Source organism: Apteryx rowi, unplaced genomic scaffold (assembly GCF_003343035.1).
Source record: "Apteryx rowi isolate R43461 unplaced genomic scaffold, aptRow1 scaffold_8, whole genome shotgun sequence".
NCBI lineage: Eukaryota > Metazoa > Chordata > Aves > Apterygiformes > Apterygidae > Apteryx > Apteryx rowi.
In genome coordinates this window covers 4,143,760-4,161,151 of record NW_020451093.1, presented here as the reverse complement: position 1 = coordinate 4,161,151, position 17,392 = coordinate 4,143,760, and the positions used below count along the sequence as shown (strand labels likewise).

The following is a 17,392-nucleotide window of genomic DNA, read 5'->3' as shown; positions in this document are numbered from 1 at the left end:
AGATAGATCCTGCTTTTCAGGTATTCCGTGATTCTTAAAACAATTATTGGTTATAATTGATTTTAATGAAAAACTATGTTTTAGAGTTAAAAGCAATTTTATTCACTTGTACAAATTAATTTCTTCACAGAAGTAAAATCAGTAGAATTTTCATGTATAACGAGATGTTTTAATTTAGGATTTTCTGTGAAAATATCCTCAAATTAACAGTTGTTGCACTGCTTTCCAGTGTTTCCTATGTCTTAATACCTCAGTAACTTCAGCTTCTCTCTATAAGCTTTAGTCCATAACACCCCACATCTTTCATCTTTAGACCTCACTGCTTCATTATCCGTTTCTCTCCTCTTTTTCTGTGTATCAGGTCTCTCTATTCCAAACACTGTTAGAGCCTTCCCCCATTCACAGTTAAAAGATTTGCTACCACAGTACTCTGATTTCTTCCTAAATTATTTAAATTTCTCCCCTTCTTTCTTTTCACTCCTTCCCGTGCCATTGCCACTTTGGAGCTACACACACAGGCTGGCCGGCAAATGTGCTGCTTGGCCATCTGGCTGACAACAAACTGACGGGATTCAACCATTCGATCGTTCAGCTATTTTGCAGTGCACAGGGGCACCGTCAGGCAAGATTTTGGACAGGGTGGTTTGTGAGTTCAGCAAGGAAATATGATGTATGCGTGTTCTTCATTTTGCTTCTGAAGGAAATCTGTGTTTTGACAAAGACTGTATTCTGTGTGTTAATTTTCTTAAGGTTTTAAGTAGTAATCAGCAACTAGCAGAAGTATCTCATGCCATTACTGTGCAATACAGTCCATCAGGTGGAATACAGGATGCTGATGTTTCTGTTGCACCTGACAGAAATAGCTTGCAGTGCTTTTCATTGTAGTTGTTTGTCCAACCCTAAAAAACACCAGGAAGTTCTTCACTGAAATAATGCTTCAATGCAATGTCTGAAGGATGGCATTAAGTGTTGGTTAAGTGTTTCTATATGTTATGTTGTGTGTTTCAGTCTCACCCAGACAGGAAAGGACTATTTTGCTTCACTTACAGTGTCTAATTAAGACTGATGAATAGATGGGAACAAGCTGGCTGAAATTAATTGCAATAAAAATGAAAAGATTATGTTATAAGGGAAGCAACTGATGGACTTTGCATTGATTAGGCAGGGCCTCTTCACTGTGAGAATTTGGTTGTTATGAGTTAGCCGAGTTCTCATTTTGGAAGTCAGTTTAAGTTTTCAAGTGTTTCGTCTGTTAAAATTACACAGTAAACATCATTACTATCTGTATTATTGTTCTTTTGGATCTGACCAAGTTTGCTGCTTGCCTTTCAGAAATATGTTGCTGCAACTTTAGTCCATTCTTTTGTCATCTCTAGGCTGAACAGTTGCCATGTAGCTTGTGGAAGATATTTATGTAGACTATTTTAGCTTGCTCATTAAGCAGATGATGTCATCTTGAGTGTGTAGTGCTAGTGCCCACATACCTAAAATTTAAAAGCTACTGTTTTTTCTGTTCTGGCACATGGCAATCACAAAAGCATATCATGGCTGATTTCAGCACCCTCATTCTGTAGTTGTGATAGCCTCAGATGTGATGCAAGTTTGATACAGTCCTTGGGCATCCCTAATTTATGGTGCTTGACTGTCGACCCTGACAGTATGGTCATGAGTAGCTGTGACATACAACAGAGCTGTGCTGCCACGTTGCTCTCTTCACCGAAACCATGGCATGAGGTAGCTGTTGTAGAAGGCAGTTCTGTGGTCTTGATGCTGTCCTTCAGAGTTACAGTAAAGCTAATAACTGTGCCCTCTTATGTGGACAGGGGTATAAATAGTTGCCAGAATAGTGAAGGGCATCTCTGGGAGTTCTTGTGTTTTTTTTTCATTTGAATCCTTTCTCTTTTCCAAGCCTTCGAAACAGGGAATACAAATTTTCTATGAAACCTGCTGGAAAGATTTTCGAAAGTACACACTTCATATCCTTTTCTTCTGTTTGTATTATTTCCTCTTGCTGTCTTTCTTGATAGGTCTCCTCTGCTTTTTTTCTTTTTGCTTTGTGGTTGTCGTGACTTGTTCTACAGTCCATTTGTACAATATCAACTGATGGCATGAAACACAAACTACTCAAAACTTGGTAGGAATATGCTCAATCACAGATTTGTTTCAATTAAAGTAGTAAAGCATATTACCTTAAAGAAGTGATAAACCTTTAACACCGGGGCATCTTGTTAGCTTTCGTTAGCTGAATAAAACACTAACAAGCTTTCTAACTGAAGAGGCTCTTTCATCAGTTCCAGCAAAGGCAAAGTCTCAGAGTTGTATGACAACAAATGACCCTGACAAATGTTGTTTGCATTTGTATTTTTGTTCAGAAAATTGTTGTATTTTCTGAACAAAAGTAAAGCAGGCTAATGTTGATATTTAAATGATGTTAATGAGGCTTCAAAAATAACATCTTCTTGAAGTGATGTTGGGAAATGAAATGAAATAAGAAATATACATGTCTCATGAATTTTCAGTTTCTTGAAATTTCTTTTAAATAGCTTGTTTTCATACATTGTTGTTTTAATTGTTAAGGAGAAGAATATCTTTACACTAATACTGACTTCTAGATCTTAATTTCCTTTCTAATGAAAACTTACCATACCAGTTTCTGTGGAATGTCACAGGAAAATGATCAAACTCTATATTTCTATACTCATGTCACTTAAATTTCCTGTCAGAATTTAAGTGAAATTTTCATGACTAAAGCCATCTGAAATCCTACCCTTGAAAACTATGTTGCATATACTGCAATTGTGCATCAAGTGAGAATCCTTTGTCATAATTCTTTGTCAAGTCCTACATAATATGATTGATGTATTCTGTATGCATGGATTTATGAGGACGGTTTGAAATTTTATGCTACTATTTGGATAGCATGTCTGTCTTTTTTTGTTGTTATATTTATTTTGCTGTCTCATGTAGATCACGATGAAAAGTTTCATAATTTGGTAGTCTCAATAATTTCTTTAACACAAGTGACATGATTCTTAATTTTTTTTTATATACTATTTGTCATACTTATTAATTTGAACACACAAACCAGGTACTGAAAACCTGGAACCTGAGTCCCTGTCAACTGTACATGTAAACGAACGGATATGGCAAAGTTTGAGAACCAAGCATCTGATCTGTAAATAGGGTTCTGTAATTTTCAGTTATAAATTGGATATCATTTACAGTTTTTCGCTTAAAGATGCATGTAAAAACTAATACCTAAAGAGGAAAAAGTAAATTTATAGCTCTGAATTTCCTCTTTTCAAAATAAAAAATACATTCTTGGTTCTTTGAGCAGTTTTTATTATAGGTGATCTGAGAATTAAGCTCAAAAGTTTCTTTTCCCTCAGGTTTCAAGCATAAATAATTTGCTAAAGTGATCCTCTTAGTTCATAAAACTTGGAAATTTTACAGATAAAAAACTCTGGTGGGCAGACCAGAATTTAGCTCAGATGGGTACCTGCAACAAAAAAGATGGAAGAAACCCAACTGTCCTGCGAAACAGAACTTCAGGTGTTGTACATATGAAAGTGTACGATAAAGCAGCACAGCAAGGTATGTTAAGTTTTAGCCATGTTTAATCAACTTTTAGATTGCATGTTATCCTTTCCAGTATTATTTTCCAAACATGCCTAGAGTGAAATAATACTTATTTCATTGTAATTCAATAATAAAATATTATTGAGTAAATTACTGAAAAAAATAGGGTAATTTCAGGGATTCAGAGTACCAGTTTTCAGTATGGTTCACATTAAAGTTCTTATGGAATGTCAAAGTTGAAAATTTTTAGGCAAAACAAAAACCAGTAAATGTGTGCACCTGTTACCAAATTATTGAAAGTTTAAATAAATGAATTGTTATCTGAGAAGTCACTAATATTCTAAATTATCTCATTATTTTAAGACGCTTTAATTAATCTAAATCCCAGAAGTGACAGTAGTATAAATCAGGAGTTAGACAGCAGAAAAAATAGGGGAATGATGCTAACTAGTACTGCCAAAATTTTTTGGCAAAGTGAGAACCAAGTTAATATGAAGAAGTGTAGTTTGGGATCATGCTCACTATTATGTGAATTTGGAGATGATTAGAGACAAAAACACAGATTCTTTAGAAAGAGAGATTATTTCTGATTCCAGCAGCTTTCAAACTGGTGACTGTTGTACTGAAAGTGATGAGGATATGATTTACATTAAACTAATTATTGCATTTTGAGGAGAAGTTTCCAAAGGAACAGGATGGAGCTAAGCTAAGCTGTCTGACATCTTTTGGACAATGAGTAGTCTAAACATCTCATTAGCCTGCTTTTAGGTAGGGAGGAAAATTTAATATATATTTTTAATAATACGCATTTGACTTTGGGCTTTAGTATTTTGGACTTCAATTATTCCTTTGTTAGATACCCAGTATTGTTTCACAGGCATCTATCCATATAGCCAGCATGAAGCATATGCTCACAAGGTACTCTCATTACAAATTCAGGATCCTATTTCTTGGTCTGTGTGTGGAGCTGAATATACTCGGAAAATGATGGACAATGGGTACATTTGTCATTGAGGCACATCCATACTTGGGTGCCTGGCTGAGTAAGCGAATGACCAAATATGTTAGTGTGATCCTAATGCCAGTTAACACAGTGAGACTCTAAATCTGTAAAGAAAAAAAAACAGATTCTGACCTAAATTAATAGAAATCATTTTAGATTTAATACCTATAAGAAATTACTTATATACAAAGGAGTTCTGCTGTGTCTTTTGCCTAGTAAATCATCTGCAGACTCATTCACAGACATAGGCAAAAGCATGTTGTATAACTGAGTAATCCCTGCATTTACATCATGGAGAATGCAAAACTTTTCTGCATACTTCATGAAAGCCTGCTAGCTTGAAAAAAGTTGTCATTACGTTGATGAAAGTTCACCAGTTGCATCTGAATACTCTGTCTGCATTCACGATCCTTGGATAAAAATACACTGATAAGATCTTCTGGAGCACTGTTAGGCAAAAGGCATCTGGCTTCCTCCCACCCTCTTCTTAACTAAATGTCCCTGTGAACTCAAAACCAGACTCAGAAATTTAGACTGCATGGCATATCGGTCTTTGCTCTGAAAATCACAGTTCAGATGATGATGCTTAACCCTACAAAGACACATTAAGTTTTTACTCCAACAGATGGAGAGAGACATTGTCATCTGTGCTACGAAACTATGAGTTTTGGGACTTGTTTGGGAGTACAGACAAGTACAAGAAGTGTGCTGCAGTCTTCTCCTCTTTGGAGAGCTGTACATGCCCTTCATCTCTGTACACACGGCTTGTTTATGAGCATATTCACCCAGCCAGAGATTCCTACTGATTTCAACAGTCCCGAAGAATTCTGAGACAAGTGTCAGTGGTCAGGGTATATCCTGGAGGCCAGAGGGTTCTAGGACTTGCATCGGGTAGCGCTTTGCATTTGGTAGACAAATTCCAGTCACACTATTAACTGTAACAACTATTTCTTAAAACAAAGTTCAAATCTTACATTCAAATTCAGGTTTATTGCATGTGGGAGTAGTGAGGACAGTTGGTTAACTGCACCAGCAAAACATCAGCTAAAATCTACAGCATTTTGCCTGCAGTAAACTTGCTGTTAGATTGAATTAGAAATATTTTCCCATGTTATAGTTTATTTGTGGAACATAATGTCGTATTTCCCTCAAAAGTGATGGTTTTCACTGTTTTGGACTACTAACTCTCCTGAAACAAATTGAGATTGTCCAGCGCTCTGCAAGGGCTAGCAGGGATTTTACACTTTTCTCTTGCAATTGAAATTGTACCATGTTTTCCCATTATACAGTTGCTAGGCTTTTTACTCCTAAATTTCTCCCAGTTCAGAAGCCTTCTCCATGCTTGGTAGATACAATAACTGACTGGGATTACCTTTTGATAAATTATTAATATATTGATACTAACGTGTTTTAGTAAGAATTACCCTGTTCCAATTTTGTTTGCTCTTTTCTCTTCTTCCTTGTCATGTTACAGGTAGTAATTCCTGTCAGTTAAACAATGGTGGATGTTCCCAGCTTTGTTTACCAACATCAGAAACCACTAGAACTTGTGTTTGTACAGTGGGCTACAACCTTCAAAAAAACCGCATGGCATGCAAAGGTAAAATACTTTTCAATTTTTACTTTAGCTAACTTCAGATTTGTAGGAATACTGAAAGAAATGAATAAAGAATCCATATTTATTCATTTTAACTTAAATAATGTTACATACTATGCTTGATTACAGCAGGAGCAGAGAAATGTCTGTTGTGGCTAAGATGGAATTCCAGCTTAGCTTTTAATTTCTTTTAGTTCTGCATAGCTTCCACAATTTTGTGGGAAACTAAGGAACATTTTTCACACTTTTTTTTTTTAATGTAGGCAGAAAAACAGACTGTCTGACCCATCATTGCATGTATAATTTCAAGGCCATGTACCTTATCCTAAAATTAAGTTATAGTCTGCAGTATCTGAAAGGTTGGGTATCTTCTTTTATTATACAGCCCTAAATATACAGTAAGATGTATTTAAGCAAAAAAAAAAAAGAAAAAAAGAAAAAAAAGAAACATAGCTTACATCCAAAGTTTTACTTTTTGCCTCAGTAACACAGAACAATAGAAGTCAAGCATCATCCTACTGTGCCTTATAGTTGTGTAAATTTGCTATTATTTATCCCTACATGGAATTGCTGCCTCATCCGGTTCAGAGTGTTATCCTGGAAAGCTGCAAAGCAGTGCTGGAAAGCACTGTCCAGTGCCTGTTAATTTCTCAGTTCATGTTAATTAGGAAATACTCCATTTTGCTCGCATTAACTATCTGATTTTCCCATAGGTATTGAATCATTTCTTATGTATTCTGTTCACGAAGGAATTAGAGGAATTCCTCTTGATCCAAATGATAAAATGGATACTTTAATGCCTATATCTGGAGCTTCATTTGCTGTGGGCATAGATTTCCATGCAGGTAAATATTATGTATACTGTAGTTTACTATATATACAGTAAATTCTATAAATGAAATAAAAACCCAGTTTTCAAAATTTCTGAGTAACTTAACTACATACAAAGCCAGTGGAAGTTGATTGTGTGTTACAGTGTTAAACTCCAGCTATTGAAGAAAGATACAGTAAAATAGATACTTTGAATTTAGGCTGTTTAATCAAGAAATACAATCAACAGATGTTTCCTATTGAGGTAGGGACTTCAAAAAATACTATAAGTTAAGTTTAAGAGATGCAACTACGAATGTGTTTTGCAAATTTATTTCATAAACTTGTTAAATTTCTATAATCTACCTTTGTAGGGACAGAGCTTTTCCATAATCTACTTCCTTTAATATGCTAAGGAATAGAAACAAAATAGATTCTTTCTGCATGGTTAGCGCTTATGGTGCTGGTCTGCTGTAAACCAGGTCTTAAAAACTATGCAGGGGCTTGCCTTCTCTGAGTAGGTTTAAGGTCTGACTGTACTGTGATTGGAATCAAATGAAGTGATATTCAAATCAAAAATAACTTGAAACTTTATATCAGATTGAGGTAATACAAACTTGTTTTGAAAATGTGTAGTATTACAGATTAAATTTTAAAATTGCATTAAACAACACAACAGTAGAACACCTTAATTTAACATGGAATTATATTACTTTTAGTAAACAGAAAAACATTTATTATATATAAACAGTAACATTTATTATATGTATGTAAGTCACACTAGCAGCAGCATCTGCTGGCTCTTTTTCAGTGGAGATATCACTGGGAACAGGAGTAGGAAATTGGAGCTTTTAGAGAAAATGGTCATAAACCTATAGAAAAGTAGGCTTCATTAGTTCCTTCTTCATTGAAAATAGATTGTTCCTTTCATGACATTTTTCCTCTGAATGTTCTTGGTTACACAGATTGTACCTAACAGGTGGGTTGGACAGCTGGTAGCAATAGTCTTTTTGTCTAGCAAAGCTCAGCAACTTCACTGAACCAACTGTACAATCCAGCTCTAGCTGTATCTTCCTCTCAGAAGCATATGTTGCAATGGTCTGAGGAACATGCATTTCTGTCTTAGGTACACTACATACATTTTAGTGCAGTGTATAAATACGAGACAGTTTTTAGTTTAGATAGCCTGACAAATTTCCTATGAAATTAAGGATTTTCTGTTTTGCATATACATGAAGGAAGTTGAAAAGAAATTTAAGTTATCAGGTCCTGAAAAGTAGTTGAATACATCTCTCACTGATACTGGAAGGTATGTGAATATCTTCACAACTGTTGGGCATTTACCATTTGTTTACAGATAGTAAGAAATCTGTGGCCAAGTAGTAACCTGAAAACATCCCTCTGTATTTTTAGCACATTAACTGTTTGACCATTCTTTCCTTCTCAGCTGATTTTACCCTGAGCTGCTTTTGTTGCCCAGTGAGTTTACAAACTAGGAGTTTAGAAATAACATTTTAGATGATCTACACTGTAGAAGAATAGACATTAGTTTCCTGAAATACACAGATATTTTGTCACACTCCATCATTTGTCATTTTGAAATAAATTCTCACTAGGAATTCAGCATTGAGAGATCATAAGTTTTTGCTTAAGTATATGTTAATATATGTCATCATATTTAAAACAGACCTTGTTCTGCTTGTTCTGTTTGATTCCATCATGCAAATGTTGCTGAAGTTTTGTTAAAACAGGTGAGAAATGTAACACATTACCGTGCTCTCTGTCTTTTGCCTGCTTTCTTCACTGATGCTCGTTTAGATCTACTCTGCCTGGCAAACTTACAAGTTCACTTGACATTTCATAGTGCCATCCTAGCTGTATGTTTTGCTTTTGAGTCAGAGATAGCTAATGTTCAGAGCTTTTGTTGTACAGTAGCTAGGTCAGTCACAAAGTTCACTTAAAAGCCCGTGTGTTTATACAAATACCTTAGATGAGAAAGTCTATGATTCAGCAGATTTCACCTGTTTGTGGGAAAATATAAGATAATAGCGAAGTAGTAGCTATGCAGGTTCTTTACTGAGAGTCCTAAGACAACGTAGTTGGGTTGTCTGGGGGTATACCGGCTCTTATTTTGGAGAGCTGTATTCAGACTTCACTAGTCAATATCAAATTAATACTTTGGAATAAAAAGATGCACATACTAATATTTTTGGCTTTTTGAAAAAATGAGATCTGAAGAAAAAAGAAATTCAGTGAGGTCCATTAACTTGCATTATAATCAGTTACAGCACAGGAAACGTAGATACAATTGACAGTGACAAATGTGTTGCTGAACATTAATGTAAATCTTCTGTAGCAGTAAAATCACAAGGGGATGCTGTATCATAATACGTTGAAGTACAGCCTTCTGTTGTATTTCAGCTTAAAAAAGAGTTATTTTTCTCATGTTGGTGTTTTACCTTGAATTTTCTGAATTCGTTCCTAAAACCGTTGTTCATAAAATGCAATTCAGAAAGCAAGTGGAGATGATTTCAGATTGCACCTTGTTTTTATATTGATTTTTTAGTAACTGTAGATTTTTTAGTAAATGTTGCTTTTCATTCTTAAATATGAAACATTTCCTACTTCTGTTCTACTCTCAAAAATGATTAGGTACGCAAAGTGGCTAAAATACATTAACGTGTGCTACTAGTGTGTCTTATGATAGCTCAAAGAGTTACGGTAGTATTTTTTGCAGATCTGAAAGGGGCTAGAACAGCAATATAAAGGCACCTTTCTTCTCCCTTGAGATAGTGATATTTCTTAATTCTCATTAAAGAAATAAAAGAATAGTTTTGACCTTTAGATTTTCTTAGAGGTTGATGGGGAGCAGGAGCTGCACGTTTATTTAAGACATAGGTTTATAAACCTAAGTGTGATCCTAACCTCTTTTGTTTCTATATTGTTAAAGATAGTGGAGCTGATTCTTCCCTGTTGCCAAAGGTGACTTCTTAGTACGTCAGGGAAATGCCCGTTGTGTTTTCCTTTTGATGTTGTTTCAGGAAGCTAACCAAGCCAGCCATACTTTTTACCTTAGTACCTGGTTTGCATTTGTTGAAATAATTATTTCACATAGTGGGAGGGACTCTGTGCTTAAACCTGGTCTGATTAGAGGAGAATCTGAATGAGAGCCAATTACTTAGGGGCTCTTTAAGATATCAAGGACTCTCTGTTGAAGAAATGAGGACAATATGGTTATTTGCAAAACCATGTTCTTCAAATTGATGGGTAGAACTGTGTCTTCAAGAAAGCGATCAAGCATGTTGATTGGGAGACTCTGTCCTAACTCCTGCCAACTTAGAGGGTAAATATTGCCTGAAGAGTAATAACATTTCTGTCTTCATAAGGAGTTACTTGTACAACAATGTGGAGCAGTTACATGAACGTTTTCATTATTCTGAAGAGTCTCCATAAAGATGCAGTAATAGTGAGAGTTTTGGGTAGTTTTGACAGAATGAAATGTTATTGTTGAGCCCCTTTCACTCTGCAATAGTTGATTTCAGAAAAGGGATTTAAAGAAAAGATTTGCAAGATTTTGCCTCTGTCAAAAGTGGGCTCTTTCCAATCCTTCACTGAGTTTTGCTGAACTTAGTGAGAGCTGGGAACCCAGAGCCATTATCACATATTTTTCCACATATTTGCCGCGATTTCTTGTCCTCTCTTGCTCATGCTGTCATTCTGCCTCCAGGCCTTTGTGTCTGTGGTGTAAGTACAGGTGTGGATAGGTGAAAGAACAATAAATTTTACTCGCTGAGTTAAAATAAGCATTGTAAACATTTACAGACTAAACTGGTAAGGCCTAGCAAAAGGGAAAGCAGTAGTTTGCATGTCAAATCATGAGTTACAGGATTTTATTGGCAAAATACTAACACATTAACTGGAATTCATCAATGTTTGCTGATAAGCTGCCTGAGGACTGTAGGAGTCAGTGGGAGGCCATTGTTTTAAAGCTCACCGCTCAGCAAAATACTTTTAGAAGCTGCATGAAGTTATAGATTGATGTTTCCCGTTTCATGGCAACTGCCATGTCTAGGTATTAATTCTCTTCACTTCAGATTCCAGCAATCTTTAAATAGACATGGAAGGCTTCAAACTGAGTGTAGGTCTTCTTTCTGTCTGAAACCAGAGCTGGCTTCAGGGACCAGATGCTGAACGGAGTTTTCATCTCCATTCTGTTGATTTCCAATAACTTCCAGTGTTTTGGAAAATAAAATAGGTTTGAGCCATTATTATATTACTAGTACTACCTGCCTGAGACAGCATTGACACAGACCTGTGTGGTGTCTCATTAGGTTTGCCGTGTTCACTTTTACAAGTCAAACAGACTCTGTAACAAACTAAAGGCCAGTTGCTTTACCTGAGTTCCCATTAGCAATGTTGAGCATGGCATGCGTCTTCAGTGGTTGAATCCCACTGAGAATGTTGTGTTCTGTCGGGACACAGAGAACTTCGATTATTAGCAGAAAGGAGCCCATAAAAATTGCTGTCTCATAAAATGACAGGGATATGTCATTTGGATCACACCATCTGTGTCCAAATGCCATCTGAAACTCAGCAAATTTTATAGTACTAGCTCTGTTTGAAACCCACAGGGATCCTTATTGTTTAGTAAAAGTTAATTTCGTGGATACTTTCACACTGTACAGCACAAGAGTCTCTCACTCTTTTTTTTTTTTTTTTATAGTAAGGACCTGCAGATCAAAAAAATACTCTCCAAAGTAATGTAGAGCGAATAGTGAATGAAAAGTTTGGCATTACTGTAAATAAATAACCTCTGTCAGTACTTCAGAAAAATTATTTTTTTATTTGCCTTGAATCATCTTTGAACAATTATATCAAAATCTCAATTTGAATGTGTTATCATTATGTTTAATGAAAATTTAATTCAGGATACCAAGCAAGCAAAGGCACATAGTTATACAGTATGAGCATTTGAATTGTGTTTACTGAGGTTTAATATCAGTATACTAGTGGGAGCTTTGACTTTATTTTTCAAGACTGCATGCATTATTTATATACAATTTGATTGTTGTCAGTGATTTATTATTCTAGAAAAATTACCAACTAAGGTTTGTATTCATTGTATTTTGCAAAATACTGGAAACAAATATAATTCACGAGCAGTTTGAATCTTCTAATATTTATCTTAAGCAATTTGTTCTTTATTAATTAATCAAGTCCTGCTAACATATAATAGTATTATATATGTAAAATACGTTATTATATATAACTCATATAAAGCTACTGAAGGTCGTATACCAGATCTTTTAACAGTATGACACATCTGAGATGGCGTGTCTGGTTTGAGGAACTGTGCAGTAGGAAAGCGGCATGGAAGAAGGGAGGAAAGTACTGTCAGTTGCAAAATTGAAACCAGAATATTTGCTCTTCATGGACTGCATACTCATCCTGCTAGCACTTACCTTTAGAGATACATTCTAGAAGCAGCATGCAGCATGTGCTTTATGAATTTCCACTTGCAATACTGATCAGACTTTCTCATCTCTCTTAAGTACGATATTAGAAAGAGACTTTTTGTTTGGTCTCTGAGCTTCTCAGCTGTTTTTTCTAAAGCACTAATTCCTAGACTTTTTGGAACGATGGTCAGTTGTTAATCCTGTTAATTTCTCATGGACTATTAGGCAGATTTTTTTATCTTTACTTGTCATTGAAAGGACCATAAAGGTGGTATCAATGAAGTATTGTTTAATAGAGTTCTGAGAATCCATTGCCAGATTGGGAATATTACTTGAAATGTCTTTTATTATGCCCATTTCTTCTGGCTTCAGTTACTTGATTCCTCCCATTCTCTGTGGAATAAATACCTTGTCTGTTAAACCTGAAATAGGCTTGAAGATTCAGCCAATAGCAAAGAGAAGGAATAAGCAGTCAGAGTGCATTACAGGCTAAGAGCTGGTAGATCATGAAGTTGAATTTGAAGAAATAAAATGCATCTTCACAACTGAAAAAGTCTAAGAGGAAGAAAAAGGAAACAGCACTGTGAAGGACTCAGTATGCAGCAGTTATTTATTATCTTGAGAAACCCAAAGCTAATCAGTCACTTACCACATGAAAGGGTTGCAGAGGGAATGTATGATGAAGCAACTGCTATCACTCATAACAAAATGAGTTTGTCCAGAGAGCTGGATTTGACAAGATCATGATAGACAGTTTCTTTGAAGCTTTTGGCTCCTGCAGGAAAAATGATGGAGGAATATCCCTTTATCTGTTGCTTCTCAATCTGCTGTTTCATAGTTACATTGCTGGTTGTTTAATATCCTGCTCTGCTAATCATTCTCTGCTTCATGGATGAGATGGAGAGATACTGAAGCAGTTTTTCCTGTAAGATTTACTGTAGCAGAGAGATGCATGCAGGGGTTTCAGAAATGAACACAATTTAAATACACAGGAACAAGTATCTATGGTGTGAAGAATGTGGAGGCAAGAGCATGATCATCACCTGGAAGAGAGGCCGGCTGTTCAGGACAGATCACTGTTTGGGAGGATCTCAGCAGTTCTCATCTGTGAAACTAACGTTCTGAGCATTACCTTGTTTTTCCGTCCTTTGCCCTTGATTTGATTTATCGTGAGGAAGATGGTGTCAACAATGAAAGTGTAACTTCCAGAAAGATACGGCAAGAACCTTGCACCAAAAGAATTATGGTCAGCATTTGGGCTCACAGATGAATTGCCTGAGACCTCCCAGAACAGTGATACATCTTAAAAAGCTCATCTCCCCTTCAGGTGACGATTCTAATGATCCCTCCACTGCTTCTCCCATCTTCCACACTGTACATACTTTCCCTATGTATTTAATCTTTTTGCATTTCTAAAGGCCCTGCATATGTGCCCCTCTGTTAATTAATTGCTTCACTGTCTTCTGCATTATTGACTTCCATACTTTCAGGAATGCATCTTTGACAGTTCATGGGATGTGCCTGTATTGCACAAGTTGGCATGAATTTCGGTTTTCAACTGCTCATTTTATTAATGATTTAGAAAAAAGAGAAGATTTTTCATAAATAAGCATGTAGTTTTGGAGGGAAGAGAAGTGGCCTGGTTTTAGTTTTGGATTCTTATATCCCATTGCTGAATCAAACACTGTGTACAGTGTAAAATCTGGTTTTAAAATAGGGAGGAATACCTCAACTAAATATGTAATCAGCCCATTTCTCTCACAGGTACAATACATTGTACATGTATTCCTCCAAGTATACAAATACTAAGTAAACAACTTTTGATCCACATATATCAATATAGAAAAAGATTTCAGTATTTTGAGTGTGTAAGGAAAAATTTTGCTCAGCCCATCCTTTCTGTACTTTGATGCTTTCTTTGATGTTGTCAGTTTTTGAGAACCTATGGGAGTAAAATTTCTGAAAATTAGAAACTTCTTTCTGAAATTAAGTCTCATGAGTTTTTATATTCTCTTCTATTGGTCCAGTTAATGTGTCAGTATATATTTTGTGTAGCATAAGGTATTATTTACTTCCATTTTAATGTGAAGATACATTAACTACTCTTTTGGCAATTGTTCTTTTTATGCTAGAGGTATTATTTCCTCTGACACAGTAAATATGACTTGAGTTTCCCCAGTTAGTTCCAGTCCCAAAACTACTTGCATAATTTGTTTTTCTAGAACAGATGCTTTCTGCTTAGAAATTCTGGTCATTTTACAGGAACACTACCAACTAAATAAAAATGAATTTTTACTGATTTTGAAATAGTATTCCCCCCAACATTTGTCTTAAAAATGTGTTTGTTTTTACTATTGGGAACTGTTTTTATAGCTTTGGTGTTATATCTGTACACGTCTATGGTTTTCTCTCTTCAGCCTCCTTTTTGTGTGTGTAGATAACCATTAGTTGCTTTCTGTTTATATTCAGGTCAAGTATCTTGTGTATTAAGGAAAAATATACATCTGTAACAGAGTAAAGTTAAGATTTCACAAAATACTGCATTTTATAGAAAGTAAATTAGTATTTTAGAAATTCTTTTAGTGGTTGCTATGAATAATGACATATTTTGAATAGAAATACAATTTTTTAAATTGGTATTATCTCTTCAGCATGTGGTTATCTGGTAATCCATCCACATAGTTCAGTTGTTTGCATTTTTGGATTACCGAAAAACATTATTTTAAGAAATAGTCATTTGGGTCTTCTCTATGGGAAAACATTACTGCAAAGTCAGTTGGGTTATACACATCAAGATGTGTTCATGGAAGTGAAACCACAGAGATCTCTGTATTCTCATATCTGAGTTTCTTAGCTGTATTCTTGTTAGGTGGGTTGTTGGTCATGTGGGTGACTGTAAAATGGTCATGGTATGAAAACAAAGTGGTTTCTTTTTATAAAATGAATTAAACTGGAATAGGAAATACATAAATTTCTCTAGTAGAAGATTTGTCCAGCTGGTAAACCTAATACAAACATGCCTTTTTATTAGTAACAGTGTACTTTCAGATATGGATAAGACTTTATAAAGGCATTTCCCTTCTAAATAACTCTATATATCTTACATTCCACTGAAGAGCGTTTGGTATACGTGCACACAATCGCACATATTAATACCTTAGTGTTGAATGTATGTGCAGTTAGTATGAAGGACTGTGTGGTTTTCTTACTCACTTTGAATAACTAGCAAAATACATGGCTCCAGTAGGTGATCTTCTAACTATTTGTTGTGGATACGTGAAGTCAGAATTTGTTATTTATCTATCTCATTGTATGGCATTTCTTCCAAATATAATTTGCCAAAAACTGTTTTGAAAGAGGTGGTTTGGCCAGGGTTGTTGAGCATACTATTCTGTTTGGGCTTGGAATTGACCATTATCTGTGTTAATTTTGCTTTTTCTTTCATTGTTTCATACACCTATCTTTATGAAATTAATAGCAGATACATACAGTATGAAAAGATAAAGAAGGAACAGATATTAGTGATCTCCATCAGCTACCATCTTTCCCAGAGGAAATAGCTCATTCTGGAGGTCTGTCCCTGGTTTCCGCTTGGAAACCAGAATGTCACTGTGGATTGCAGCATGGCTGTGTCGTCCGCTCAGAGCCCCAACAACGGACATCGAGAGAAGTCTGCCTTAAAGATGGCATCACCTTGGTGGCCCCATCTCTTTGCCAGTGTTGCTTCTCTCACAGTATGGCAACAGAAGGGAATGCACGTCCGTGCTTTGGCCATTCCAAAGTCACAGTCTGGCTGATTAGTTTAAATGGCCAGTGAAAGTGGGTTTGCACTCTCACGCTACGTAGTGTTGCCTCTGCTCTTCCTTATGGAGCAGTTGCCTACAGCAAAGTGGCAGGGAGGACAGCTGAAAATGCCTTGAAGCACCAAACAAGACTGTTAGCGAAACCTTGTCAGAACATGTAAAAGAAAAAATGAATTGTGAAGAGAGTCCATTTTTTAATCTTGTATCATTATGTCACTCTTAAATTTCACACTATTTTTTGTACTGGTTTGCTTTTGGTACCGCCAAAATTTAATCGTAATGATTACCAAAGAAAATGATTTTATAGGTAGCTTTACACTATACTTTTTCAGAGCCCTAAATATTTTTCCAATAGTGATTAATAAAAGAAATAAATTGTTGTCATTTATCCCATTGGATAATGTACTGGTGATATTGTCTTATTTGTAATAGGGGTAGCGGTTTCCATCTGTTGTCTATAAACCAGTCAGGAGAAAACCTAGTACTCTGATTTAATTATTTTTAAACAAAAAGAGGGAAAAAATGAGGAATTGAAGATGATACTCTTGATACCATTCATCTGTTAGTTTTGTAACATATTAATACAGTCTTAATTGGAAGTTTTTACAGTTGTTAATGCAGACACTTGGACTAAAGTAACTGAATCCAAAAATCCTTGCTATGTATTTCATAGGAAATGATACAATCTATTGGACAGACATGGGCTTCAACAAAATTAGCAGATCTAAACGAGACCAAACATGGAAAGAAGACATTGTTACCAATGGTTTGGGAAGAGTTGAAGGCATTGCAGTGGATTGGATAGCAGGTAGGTCTTTATCTTTTTCAGGAATTGTCATGTTTTATGACAGTACAGTCTTGCATTTCCAGCACTAGGCTAAATAGTTTGGTTTGCTTTCAGCTCTAATTTCTAATATACCAAACGTCTAGATACTTTTCTTTGAAGATATCCACACTGTTTTTTGTAAATTTACTACCAACAGAAAAAATTGTTTAAATGTCTTGGACACTATTTCTTACTTAGATGGATAGTCTCAACTTTGACAAACCACAAATACATGTTTATACTTTAAAACAGAAGCCTGAATAGGACTAGAAATTTCAAATACGAGATATGTATAATTTAAAATACATCGATTACTTT

The 17,392-nt window shown here is 35.5% G+C and overlaps 1 protein-coding gene across 1 annotated transcript in view; it reads left to right on the top strand.

Moving 5' to 3' along the window:
- The window catches only part of LRP1B (LDL receptor related protein 1B), a 572,531-nt gene that overhangs the window by 363,805 nt on the left and 191,334 nt on the right, over positions 1-17,392 (top strand). Inside the window, exons 33-36 of the mRNA XM_026088976.1 lie at positions 3,454-3,594; positions 6,057-6,182; positions 6,893-7,024; positions 16,922-17,056. Of these exons, the coding sequence (XP_025944761.1) occupies positions 3,454-3,594; positions 6,057-6,182; positions 6,893-7,024; positions 16,922-17,056 (534 nt within the window). The remainder of the gene's footprint in view (positions 1-3,453; positions 3,595-6,056; positions 6,183-6,892; positions 7,025-16,921; positions 17,057-17,392) is intronic.